This window comes from Letharia lupina (genome assembly GCF_014066315.1).
Source record: "Letharia lupina isolate WasteWater1 chromosome Unknown contig_2, whole genome shotgun sequence".
Taxonomy (NCBI): domain Eukaryota; kingdom Fungi; phylum Ascomycota; class Lecanoromycetes; order Lecanorales; family Parmeliaceae; genus Letharia; species Letharia lupina.
In genome coordinates, this window is record NW_023502971.1 from 2047882 (window position 1) to 2060850 (window position 12969).

At 50.9% G+C, this 12969-nt stretch overlaps 5 protein-coding genes across 5 annotated transcripts; 3 read left to right on the forward strand and 2 right to left on the reverse strand.

Annotated features, from left to right (window-relative positions):
* Positions 1-72: 72 nt before the first annotated feature.
* Positions 73-1406, forward strand: HO133_004670 (uncharacterized protein; the record flags this gene model as incomplete). The annotated part of the gene is made up of 4 exons (XM_037295586.1): positions 73-156; positions 210-374; positions 424-1097; positions 1151-1406. 4 exons carry the CDS (start codon positions 73-75, stop codon positions 1404-1406), a joined length of 1179 nt encoding a protein of 392 aa, XP_037157587.1.
* Positions 1407-3782: 2376 nt separating this feature from the next.
* Positions 3783-4309, forward strand: HO133_004671 (uncharacterized protein; the record flags this gene model as incomplete). The annotated part of the gene is made up of 2 exons (XM_037295587.1): positions 3783-3999; positions 4074-4309. 2 exons carry the CDS (start codon positions 3783-3785, stop codon positions 4307-4309), a joined length of 453 nt encoding a protein of 150 aa, XP_037157588.1.
* Positions 4310-5366: 1057 nt separating this feature from the next.
* Positions 5367-7545, forward strand: HO133_004672 (uncharacterized protein; the record flags this gene model as incomplete). Its single annotated transcript, XM_037295588.1, has 4 exons — positions 5367-6034; positions 6088-6887; positions 6956-7439; positions 7491-7545. The coding sequence occupies 4 exons, from the start codon at positions 5367-5369 to the stop codon at positions 7543-7545; spliced, it is 2007 nt and encodes a 668-aa protein (XP_037157589.1).
* Positions 7546-8208: 663 nt separating this feature from the next.
* Positions 8209-9051, reverse strand: HO133_004673 (uncharacterized protein; the record flags this gene model as incomplete). The annotated part of the gene is made up of 1 exon (XM_037295589.1): positions 8209-9051. The coding sequence occupies one exon, from the start codon at positions 9049-9051 to the stop codon at positions 8209-8211; it is 843 nt and encodes a 280-aa protein (XP_037157590.1).
* Positions 9052-10160: 1109 nt separating this feature from the next.
* On the reverse strand, positions 10161-11923 carry HO133_004674 (uncharacterized protein; the record flags this gene model as incomplete). The annotated part of the gene is made up of 5 exons (XM_037295590.1): positions 10161-10319; positions 10428-11013; positions 11091-11158; positions 11222-11522; positions 11652-11923. 5 exons carry the CDS (start codon positions 11921-11923, stop codon positions 10161-10163), a joined length of 1386 nt encoding a protein of 461 aa, XP_037157591.1.
* Between the last annotated feature and the right edge of the window lie 1046 nt (positions 11924-12969).

A 12969-nucleotide genomic window follows, 5' to 3' on the forward strand; every position in this document is an offset into this window, starting at 1 on the left:
CACGCGAGTTCTTGATAGACAACCTTCCTCCTCTCACTCTTATTACTTGACTACAACAGATTGTCATTCAAGATGTCGCATAGAAAGTTTGAGGCACCCCGTCATGGCTCCTTGGCCTTCCTGCCGAGGAAGCGTGCAAGCAGACACCGTGGCAAGGTAAAATCAATGGGCTCAATTCCCACGGCCATCTTTGCTAAATTGATGTCCAGGTCAAGAGCTTCCCCAAAGACAATCCCAAGGAGCCTGTCCACTTGACCGCCGCTATGGGATACAAAGCTGGTATGACTACAATCGTCCGAGATCTTGATCGTCCAGGTGCGAAGATGCACAAGAAAGAGGTCGTTGAAGCCGTCACTGTCATTGAGACACCTCCCGTATGTTAAACCCCTCTCCTTCACCACATGAACTGAACGAGGAATTCAGATGATGGTCGTGGGTCTCGTGGGTTACATTGAGACTCCTCGTGGTCTTCGCTCTCTTACCACTGTCTGGGCTGAGCATCTGAGCGACGAAGTCAAGCGACGCTTCTACAAGAACTGGTACAAATCGAAGAAGAAGGCTTTCACCAAGTACGCCAAGAAGCACGCAGAGGAATCCGGTCAGCCCATTAACCGCGAACTCGAGCGCATTAAGAAGTACTGTACCGTTGTCCGCGTTCTCGCACATACTCAGATCAGCAAGACACCTCTCAAGCAGAAGAAGGCACACTTGATGGAGATCCAGGTCAACGGTGGTAGCGTGGCTGAAAAGGTGGACTTTGGCAAGGGCCTATTCGAGAAGCCAGTGGAGATCAACTCGGTCTTCGAGAAGGATGAGATGGTCGATGCCATTGCTGTTACAAAAGGACATGGCTTTACAGGTGTCACGGCCAGATGGGGTACTAAGAAGCTTCCGAGGAAGACGCACAAGGGTCTGCGCAAGGTTGCGTGTATTGGAGCGTGGCATCCTTCGCACGTGCAATGGACTGTCGCCCGCGCTGGTCAGAATGGATATCACCATCGTACTTCCGTCAATCATAAAGTCTACCGCATTGGCTCTGGAGAAGCAGCTGACAATGCTTCAACTGAATTCGATGTCTCAAAGAAGCAGATCACTCCGTAAGTCAACCGAGTCTTGCTACTACTACAGACTTCAACTGATCAATACCTAGTATGGGTGGTTTCGTGCGGTATGGCGAGGTCAAGAGCGACTTCATCATTCTCAAGGGTGCAATCCCTGGCGTCAAGAAGCGAATCGTCACGCTACGCAAATCGATGTTCGTCCACACGAGTCGGAAAGCGCTGGAGAAGGTAGATCTCAAATGGATCGATACGTCCTCCAAGTTCGGACACGGAGCATACCAGACTCAAGCAGAGAAGAAGCAATACCTGGGGAAGTTGAAGAAGGACTTGCCTATTGCTGCTTAGCCTTCCTTGTGTTTACTTCATACTCAGAGCTAGTGTCGAGCGAGATTACCACATGCATTGCTGGAATGGAAAGGAAATCCACTTTAGTTGGGTCGGTCAATAAGATGACACAAAAAAAGCAGAGGCCTTCATCCTATTCAGGCCTCTATGATTTTTATCACACGTTTGTCTGCTTGACCGGCCAAGCTGACAGAGATCTGTCCCGGCCTAGATAGGGTGAGCGCGCCGAACATCAATCATGCGACGTACACTAGCCTACTCTGCTATGTTCTCATTGAGGAAATTCCCGTGGATCACAGGTCCCCTTACATGTGCTTGGCTTGAACGTCACTATGTCCATTTTGGATGGTCATTGGGAGTGACATTTTCCGCCTGTAAGTAGACAAAAGTTATCGTTTCTCCTGTAAGCCTTCATCGAGTACATCACACCCTCCTCTCTTTCTTCCGCTGCCACTCAACAATGCAGTACTCTCAAGCCACCCATTGACCTCTGAGAGCCGGAAACTACATACGAGGACAGATAATTATCCATTTCCGGTTTTCATTATGCCGTGATAGTGAACATCACCCTGCGTCAGCCTGACAGACTCCAAGCCATTGGTTGAGAAACCCTGCCTTCTTCACTAACAGCCTGTTGCTACATGTCCTACATGCAACTGAGGTCTCAAAAGCCCTGCATGGTGTCAAGACTTTCCCCCCCTGAACCCCTGCGATACCACGCTGCTCCACGGCGTAGCGTACCCTTTTCGTATAAGATCAAAGATGTCTGCTTCCTTTGCCTTGTATGTTGGACCGCAATGTTTCAGCTCCATTGCTCGTCTCGTACTTCGCATATGTACTTGAGATTCAAAAGGACGGCCTCCTGCTGCTCTGGCACACTATTTCTTGAATTTCAAAGCCCGAACTAGGGTAGTCAATCGATTTGCTCGTTATTACATCCTCATAAGCTCGTCTGTATCTAGGTTCACGGCTCAAAGATGAGGAGCAAAGATTGGGCAAAAAAAGATAAGAAAGGCTCCTCGCAGCCTCCCACGCCCAAGATGCTCCAATCGCCCCAGCAGAGGTTCGCATAGCTTCTATCTGTCAATTTCACCACCAGAATGCAAACGGGTTCTACTGGTGCAACCTTTTGGCTGACTGTGTCCTCTTCTATCTACTAGTCATCAGTCGTCGCCACCCGTGAGACAGATTCTCAACACTTAGCAAAAGCGAGCGCTAATGAATTCCTCAGATGCAATATGTATAATACAGAGCGAACCGAGTCAACCGGGCTAGCCGCCTCAGATCATCAGTATTTATCACGAAATTTCTCCAGAGAAGAAAAAACAGGAGGGCTGTTGTGGCTCCATGTGTTCGTGTTGTATTTGGACGCTCAAGTCTCTGATGTGCTGTGAAAACAATTTTAGCGATGACTAGAGAATGATGCAGGGGCTCTGATGATTACATTTGTGAAAGTCCATCTCGCTATTAGTGCAGGAACTGCGACGGGTGCATAGATGCGAAGGAGCTCTGGGTAATGGTTGGGAAAATTGCGCTGCGTTGTTCGGTTACTATGATCGAACATGCGCGAGTCCTCGGATGCCGTCTCGTCAGCCAATCGTTGTGATACCAGACGTACCTCGAGGCTAGCGTTGGAGAGAATGTCCAGACATTCGAGCACGTTCAAGACGTGGGGAAGCGGAAAGCTATGGAAATCACAATCATATTACCAAGTAGATCGTTGGTCATTGGTCATTCACCCCCGAATAGTATCGCGTGTGCGAAAGTGGGAGCCATGAAGAACTTTGATGGTGTCCGTCGATTCTGTTCTTGTTGAGTAAGGACAAGAGAGTACCGTAGGGTAGAAGAGTACCGTTGGATTATAGAATATTGCAGAGTAAGAGAGTATCACAGGATAGGAGAGTGTCGTAGGGTGAATAATTATCGCATGATAAGAGAGTACAGCAAAATAAAAGACTCTAAGGCCTATCTCTCCTTGCAGGTTTTGAATACCCTGCGTGCCTGATGAGATCTTTACTCGTGCTCTAGCTCACTCGCCAAAGCAGCCACGCCCGCGCGAGTTTCGAGTGAGCCAAGCCCTAATCGATAAGACCACTGGGGCCAGGCTGAAAGCCATTTTACTCGCTTTCAAGGTCCATGCCCTGCCATGAGCAAAGAGGCTTTTGAATGTTAGTATCTTCCTTCACTCGACGAGCTATCAACTCTTGTCCTCGAAGCTTGATCAAGCGCACTAAGGGTAATCGCGCTTCTTTGCGTCATATCATAGCTCGCGTAGAACTTGCCAGCAGTGTCCAATTTGCAAATTCCCAATTCTTTTGCAGGCACACGCAGTTCAAACGGCATCAGCCAAGTAACCTTAAGGAATCATTGAGAACCATGTCTGACGACGCCTACTCTTCTTTCCTCGACCAAGCCAACCAGGACACTGGTGCGAGCAAAGCCTCTACGAAATCCAAATCGGCAGCCACAAAAGCCGTGGACACCGATGTGCCGGTCACGTTGCAGAAGGTGGATCAGTACTACACGTCTGAGTCTGACGAACCCTTTGAGCCTGTGAGCTTGAAATGGAGTGGGAACAATATGCCATCAGAGAGTATGCAGCCACAACAGGCAGCCTCTTTACGCCCCGACAGACGTTGAATGTACGCTAACAGCGCCTTCCTGAAGACGAGTTTGGGAAACTCATAGAGCACGATTCCGAGGTTTCGACCTTGACCGCGAAAGAATTCGACCCGCAGGGAGAGTACAAGAAGGTCATGGAAGCAGTCGAGCAGTCGGGGGATGGCAAGACAAGGATATATCGGGTAAAGCATGGCAAGACGAGACTGGAATACTATGTCGTTGGCTTCGATAAAGAAGGCGGAAGGGTCGTGGGATTGAAGGCTAAGGCTGTAGAAAGCTGAGGGATTGAGGTATCCTGTCAATTGGGGTTCGCTAGGCACAGACATTGATTGTCACCTCTAATGGATCGAGGACGCAAACGATTGAGGATAGCAGATATAGCTATTCAAGCGCGGTGCGTGACGAAGCATGTACCATGGCCAGGGGAGGACCTTTGACAAACTCCGGTTCTTTGTCCTTGTTGCTCTGATCTGATCTGATTTGCTTTTCTTTCTTGTTCCTTCCTTCAAATGTCCCAATCCTTTTTCACCTTCAAATCTCGTTCAGACCAAAGCTTCCAGAAACGATAAAGGAGTGTCCCATATTTCAGATGTACATGTGGTGGCCAGGGTCAGAAACATAGATAGGAAGAGGCGTTAGGATGGATTAGTTTTCTATGTCGTGCAGAGGGATAGTACTCGTAGATGTATGATGTTTAGCCAGCAGATCTACTTGCGCACGTAGAGTAGATTGGAGATGGCGTTGGAGTGGCAATACAGTACTTATTGCTATGCTGCTTACTACATGTATAAATAGAAATGAGGCTCCACCACTACTTTAGGCATGATCGCTTGTCCAACTACCTTAGGGCCGGGTAGCCGGGGCCCATTTCGATAGACTAAGGTAATAAGGTAGTGATAGTCACCGTCAAATCTTGCTGAGCCTTGGCACTGATTTGGCACTCCTTTTCAGACTGCTGTCACGCGCACTCTACCAAAAAACATACTCTACGTACCACCACAAAACCATACAACTTGCATACAAATTCTACAGTACTCGGCTCTCTTGCCTCTTACCTTCGTTTGAGCCTTCATCTGCACCTTCGAATCCCTTTCACAGCTGTCTCATCCTTCCAATCATACCATTGATCCTATTGTTGCTGTTCGTCTGACATTATCACCGAGACCGATGATCTTACCACACTCCTACCCAGCGATTTTCCAACGATAACGCCAAGGCGGGGGGGAGGCTGGCCTTCACCATATCGCCATATTGGGGCTCTCTATTACCTCCACTTTCACTAATCCTCTGACCCTAGAAGGCGACCTTCGTTGACCGAGCTTCGATCAATCTCGCAACATGGCTGACAGTCGATCAACATCGCCGCCTGGCACCCCATTAGAGAGAGATATGCCTCATGTGCGCCTCAACAGCTCGCAAAACAATCTCCTCGCAAATGATGTCCTCAACAACCGACCGACAGGGCCAAGCAGGCAGAAGTCCGCGCGATCCCTACTCCCTCCACAAAGACCCTTGACGGCGCCGTCAGTAAGAAACAATCCCACTCTGAATCGCATGTACAATGGCGGTCCCATGGATTCAGCCGAGAGCCTGCTCATTCCACCAACACGATCAAGAACACACAGATTCAGAGACGAAGAGTCAGTCCCCGGATCGCCGGTGGAGGGGATATCGCGAAGAACCAGTTTCAGCTCAGATGGCAGAGGTTACGGAAGGGACCCTTTTGCAGATTCAAGAGCAACATCACGAGCTCCATCAAGAGCGGGCAGCGACGATGAGCATGTCAACACCCAAACAGTATCTGAAAAGTATAACATATTGCCCTCGGCTGGACTTCTCTTATTCCCAGAAGATGTAGAAAAAGATGACTGGTTACATAATCCTGATCCAAACGAGAAGGAGTCGAGGGAGTGTAATATCTTCACTAAACGAGGAGTAGCCAACATCGGTGGTCTTGGTCTTGTGGTCCTAGGACTATTGGTCCTCTTCATTGGCTATCCTATACTGTAGGAACCATTGATCTATCGCGTACTTGGTGCCTATGCTGACAAGTGCGTAGAACATTCGTGCAAAGATTCGAACCTCCACCAAATGAGTGCGCCTCGGATCCAGACTGTATTGATGTCGGGAAGATACCTCTGTTGAAAAACATTCGCACCAGCTTAATAGATCCGGACACACCAAGCGATATGAAGACAAAGACGGCTGCAGACGGGACGACGTTGAATCTGGTCTTCTCGGACGAGTTCAACACAGATGGCCGCACTTTCTATCCTGGAGACGACCCCTTCTTTACTGCCGTGAACTTGTGGTATGGTGTAACTCAAGATTTGGAGTGGTACGACCCAGACGCCGTCACGACCAAGGGTGGTGTTCTCGAGCTCAGATTCGATGCTTTCGAGAACCACGGGTTGAACTATCGCTCGGGGATGGTACAATCGTGGAATCAGATGTGTTTCACTGGTGGGCTTCTCGAGGCTTCCTTATCTTTACCTGGGCGAGGAGACGTACAAGGCTTCTGGCCTGGGTTCTGGGCTATGGGAAACCTGGGGAGACCAGGCTATGCAGCTACGACGGACGGAATGTGGCCATTCAGTTATGGTAATACCTGCGACCCTGGGATAACAGCAAATCAGAGCTCGAACGATGGGATCAGCTACCAGCCAGGAATGCGATTGCCGGCTTGTACATGCGCAGGCCAAGATCACCCAACACCAGGCAAATCACGGTCGGCGCCTGAACTTGACGTGCTCGAAGCTACGGTTTCCCCCCTGGGCCTCGATAACACCGATATGACAGGTGTGGTGTCTCAGAGTTGCCAGCTTGCTCCCTTCGACATCTGGTACCAGCCAAATACTGGTAGGTGACGCCATTCCATTCTTATGTGTAATTCCTCTCCCTCTGCATCGAAGCTGACAAAGACACAGATTTCATCGAAGTCTATGATAATTCTATCACACTTCTCAATACTTACCAGGGAGCGCCATTCCAACAAGCCTTGTCCGGCCTGACGAATATCAACAATGACTGGTACGACGGCAATGGCTATGCAACGTATAATTTTTACTATACCCCCGGACCAACTGGCCGTGTAACGTGGTCTGTAGCCGATATTGAGGCATGGACTCTGGATGCTCGAGCTATTGGCCCCAACGGCAATGTGGGACAACGAGTCATACCAGTGGAGCCCATGGCAGTCGTCATGAACTTTGGCATGTCCACTGGGTTTTCTAACGTCGATCTCCCGGGCATTGAAGCTACCCTGCCTGCAACCATGCGCTTTGACTACGTCCGCATCTACCAGGATCCTTCCTCTTCGTCCAGTGTCACGTGTGATCCCGAAGGGTATGAGACAACGGACTATATCGCCAACCACGTGAACGCTTACACGAATCCGAATTTGACACAATGGTATGTGAATGTACACTGCTCGCTGCGCTTTGCTAACACGCTGGTGGTCAGGCATCAAACCTCACATTCGTGGCCAACTAACACATTCGTGAACGACTGTAAATGACTGCGCCTCCTTTGTCCTTTCCCCAAAGGACGCTGCTTCAAGCATTGCGAATGAACCCTTTGACCCAACTTCTCTAAATCTTATCCACAATATGCATAGCGGGATCGGCGTTTTCCATCCTAACGGCCTCGTGTCCTCGGACACGATCATCATGGCTGCGTATTCATCAGTGCAACGAAACTACATACAACGGCTCTTACACAGTAATCTAATTCTTGTTAGCCTTGATGGCTGATCGCTTGGGTTTTGCATTTGAGCTTCTGCTTCGCTGTGTACAATACCATCACAACGTTGTCCAAATGTGCAGGAGGCAGTGTCCTGTTTTTTGGGTTTGAGTTTGGGGTTAGAGTTGGGTGGAAGCTCTCGAGCCACATGCATTATAGATGAGCTTCAGCTATAGCCAGCATTACGTGCTGGTTGACTTGCAGAACCAGAAATATGATCAACAAACAGCATTTCAACCGCAACTTCCTCGTAGCTATGCTGAAGTGTTCCAGACGCCCAGAGCCAAAAAGGTCTGAAACACACGTCCTTGGGTATCATGTATCCAAACAGAAAGAAGCCCACTGATCCAGCGACCCATGCAATGCAAATCATCCAACTGCGTAAAGTCGTCAAAACCCCCAATCCTCAGCACATAGAATGCTTCCCAATCTCACATCATCAAACCCCAACCCTCAGCATGCAAAACGCGATATTCACCAACACCCCCGTCACCACCCCCACCTGCCGCCGCTTCGTCCACACCCCTTCCTCCCGCACCAACCACACAATCGCCCCCACCGCCCAGAAAAACCCCATCACGTTCCCCCACAGCATGTCCTCCAGCCCGCCGCCGCCGCCCCCTTCCTCGTCCCCGTCCGCGCCCCCTCCCCCGTCCAAAGGCGTCCCCGCGTCCAGCCAGCGCTCCTCCAGCGCCCGCAGCTCGGCCCCCGACGGCATCGCGTCCGGCGTGTGCGTGTGCGCCTGCACGGCGAGGAACTGCGAGCGCAGGGCGGCGATCTCGGCCGCCGAGAGGCCGGCGGAGAGGAGCCGGTCGAACCCTTGCGCCGGGGGCGGCAGCGTCGGTCGGTAGTCGTCGTCGTCGTCGGCGGCGGTGCGGGCGGGAGCAGATGATGACGCTCGGTCGTCCCGGCCCGCGGTGTCGTGTTGGGAGAGCGCAACGGCGGCGCTTTCGGCTTCGGCGTCGAGCTCGGCGGGCGACAGCCGCGCGCCGGTCGCGATGGAACAGTGGACGTAGAGGCGGGCGGGCGGTGGGCCGGCCGCGGAGAGGCGGAGCGAGGCGTGGAGGGGGGCGGTGGGCGGGAGGAGGGCGCCGGCGTGGATGAGGCGGAGCGGGCAGGCGGCGAGGGCGGGGGGCAGGTGCGGCCGGATGAGGGTGGCGAGCGTGGTCGGGGTGGTGGCGCGGGGGTGGACGATGGGCAGGGGGAGGTCCGGGAGGGAGGTCGTGAAGCGGATTATGAGGGTCAGAGGGGGCGTGGGGGGGGGAGGGGGGGTGGGAGGCATGGTTGCTTTGGTTGGGTGTTTGTGGGTGTGGTGTTTGGGTAGCGGGGGCGGGTTCGTGTGCTGGGTGGGTGGAGAGCTCGTTGGTGGTCTTGCGCCGAGTCGTGAGAAATGTGTCTCTGTTGTTTGGAGGAGGCAATACGGTTCATCGACTAATCGGATGAATTAGGGCTGAAACTACGGAGGTCGGCACCAAAAGTCCTGCACATACGCTAAAACGCTTGGCAGTCTTCGCAAACATTTCTGCGTAGACCATTGTCTAATGGAGATGCTTCATGTGGTTTCGTATGTTCTCGTCAGCCCGAATCATACGGTCATATTATCCCTCCCTGATTGCCTACCCTATACGCGTTTGCCGCCCTTCAGACGAATGATCTATATGAATATGCCTGGGCATAAGCTCTATCCAATTCTGAATTCTCTTCTGAGAGCGTTCCTGTGTCCAGCACTTCTTCCAACCCCCCTCGGCCTCTTTTCGAATCCTGGATGCGCCATCCTAAGTAGTATACATAACGCTAGGTTCAAGGCTAGCATGACTCAATGCAATTGAGATCGGACTAATTCCCGCCTCATGGCATTCTGAGAATATCGACTGATAAGAAGACTGATTTTTGGCATACGCCGAAGCCTTGCCCTCCACTACCTTCCTGTCGAGTCGATTACGCTTGTATTCCTGAGCGGTCTTGAGAAGCTTAAGGATACGGACCTTCTTTTGATAGCGATATCAGTTGATTCCGCCTTCGCCGTGGTAGTGACCTTTCCAGTCCTCGAAGTGAAACGCCACTCAGGCTTCTTACCAGAAGGGCTCATTAAGCCCACATGTCATATGCCTGTGTCGGACTCCCATTGAGCTTTGACCTTGATTTCCAAGGCGGCGTTGATTTTGGCGAGATCCTCGGCATGCTTGCTGAAAAAAGGGCAGTTGCCTCGCTTGATTTCATGCAGAAGAAGATTTGAGAATCGCCGTGGGTTCACAAGCTTCGTAAGGCAGAGCCCCTAGAATCGGGTAGAATCAACGGAAGGTTCTCTGGGCGATTCCGTGTATATAAATCGGAGCATGACCACCTTCATACTTTCTTCCTTATGTTCTTAATGGCGTTGCTTATGCTCCCTCACACAGCCTTTTCTCCGAAGTGCTTTCTCGCTTGCGCCTGCTGGATGCCTTCTAGATCTTTCAGACATGGGGCGAACAGAAGCTTTCCCATAGCGAGCTTGCGCACAGTTTCACAAGCGACCATGATCCAGAGCAGCGTCACGAAGATGGAGAAGATCTGACCACAGTCACGCATCAGTTTGTGTCATAATCAAGATCTCGTCTTACTCGCGGCTGCATACAGCCAGCCATTGTTTGCCAAGGAAATTCAGATTGGAATACGTACTGTACCAAGCACCTCGAAGAACATCGACGGTATCTCTTTCCCTAGTGTCGTCGTTGAAACGGTGAATACACCAAGCGGGAAAGTAAAGCCCCACCAGCCCATATTGAACGGAAACTTGCTGCGGCTGATGCTGGCGAGCGCAAAGAAAAGCCAGACGATGGCAAAGCCCCACATGATGAGCGCTATCAACCAGCCCACAACATACAAAATTTCTCCGGCATTTCCGGCAGCCATGTCAAGTGTGTGGGTCTCTGGAAAGACGCGAAGAGCCACTTTCCCCAACTGCATAATGCCAAAGCCGCCTTGGCCCAGCGGACCCAGCGGCAGAAATACGGAAACGATGACCTCGCGTGCAGGTAGCTTGTGTACGGTGAGGCGTTGGAAATAGATTACTAAGACGACCATGGCGAGAGGGATACCGGTGCCCCAGAGGATGTAAGATACTATAACGGTCCACAGGGCGTGATTAGGGTTAGGCAAGACTTCAGCGACAACACCTCCGGAAGCTGCCGCGACGATTGTTGCGACAATCGGTAACAGCCAAGCCGCTGTCATTGTAGAAAGCTCGGTTTTGTGGAAGTACATACTGTATTGGAAGTGATAAGCCGGCTGAGCTTTTCCATTGAGACATTGAGATATGGGAAAGTCCGCAGAGCTACTCACATCACGAATGGGAGATAGAAACAGGTGAAGACGGCTATCACAGCGTCCACCCACCACAATGCCCAAGCCTAATGCTGTCAGAATCTTGACTTGCATGTCAGCACGACGGTTTTGCACGGTTTTGCACTTACGAGGTAGATCGCCCAGGTTCCCCATGCGGGGACGCAAACGAAGACAATCATATTGATGATAGTCGCAAGACCCATTGGAAAGGTGCCAAGAAAGAGTGATTGTGCTGGATGGCGAACCATTGCGAACCAGATTTCCGGATATATAGTGTAACGCAGGATTGATATGAGGAGGAAAACGCTGAAGAGGAACACGTTTAAGGCGAAAATGATGACAGATATCCAGTAGAGCCATGATCCGTTATAGGGAAGATTGTGGAGTAGTATCGATACAATGCCGGTGCCCATTATGACCGAGAACCATCTGATTGAATTATCTACATTCAGCCAATTATTTTCTCAGACCACGTCATGAAAGTGAATATAAGGAACGACGAAAGGCAACTCGTTTGCCCAAAGGTACGCTGGGGGATATATCAAAATTTGAGCTTACGATGGAGTGAAGTTTCTGATAACCTTTCTCCAGCCCCTCTGTTCCTTGGTCTTTTCTATCGACTCTTCGGCCTTTTGTTCGCGAAATTCAGCATTCGATGCCTGCAGCCCACAGTCTGGCTCCCGGTCGGAGTCTGTATCTTGCGCTACGGGTGCTTTGAGAGAATCTTGAGACATATCAGGAAAGGCAGCTGTGAAGGGTGAACCCTTTGCATTAGACTGGTTAATGGTATGTTGAATCTGACCATTTGTGCCGGCGACTGAGGGAATCATCTTACGTTGGGAACCTTGTCGGAGGGTGATGGAGAAGATACGAGTATGGCTGCATCATAGTCTTAAGGAGAATGATAATAGTTTTCCGCGAATTGATCTGCGACGTGTGGATGATTGAACGTATTAAGGTAGCGTGTGCAGAAAACGTTGGAATACTTGGCACTAAGAAAATCGCACACACACCTACTCGTATTCACTAGGATTTGCAATATCTTAAACCCGATAAATCCGACGTAGATAGCTACCACTACCATGGCTAAGAAGATAATGTAAGTTGTCGAAGCTTCACCTCTCGAACTTTTTTTCACCCCTGCCGAGCTGTAAGCCGTAGTTTTTCTCAATGCCAAGTATTCCAATGTTTTCTATATACGCTAATACCTAGATAACAATAATTACCAATTGTAAAGATGTGCAATGACGACGCCGCCAACACCTTGGATCCGAGGGGTCCGTTGGTCTTACCGGCTTCCCCGGAGGCTAACGAGGAAGGCTCGGAACGTACTCTAGCGTGTTCTACCCCACACTCAGAATCTCATGTTTTTTATTTTGCGGAGCTGTCGGATGCTCGTGTACAACAATATCGGCGATGGATGCTAAAGTACTCAATCGGCGATGGTTCAAGGGGCACCTTGGATGAGCGTGGATGCCACAACCAAAACATCTGCGACGCCGCTATGTAGCCCCACTGCCCCACTGTCCTACAGAAGGATCACGGATTACATACCTGACCTCCACCACCTCTACAATTTCCCGCATCTCCTCAGGGATGATATGCTCCGCAGCAATTGAGAGAGCATGTCCCCCCAAATAACCCATACAACCCGGCTCTACTTCGCCAGACGCCTTCTTCTCACCAGTCAAAGGCCCTTTCTCTCCTCAACGTCATCAAGACACATTTCCACCTTCCCGCCTCTTCGAAATCCAAAACAGCCACCGCTACGACCGGCAGGTATCGACCGGGCCTGCGGTGCTCCTCTAGATTCAACTGAAGCCGGCCCCCCCTCACCAGCCGGTATTTTGAGGCCAGAAGCGTGGTGGGTCTCACT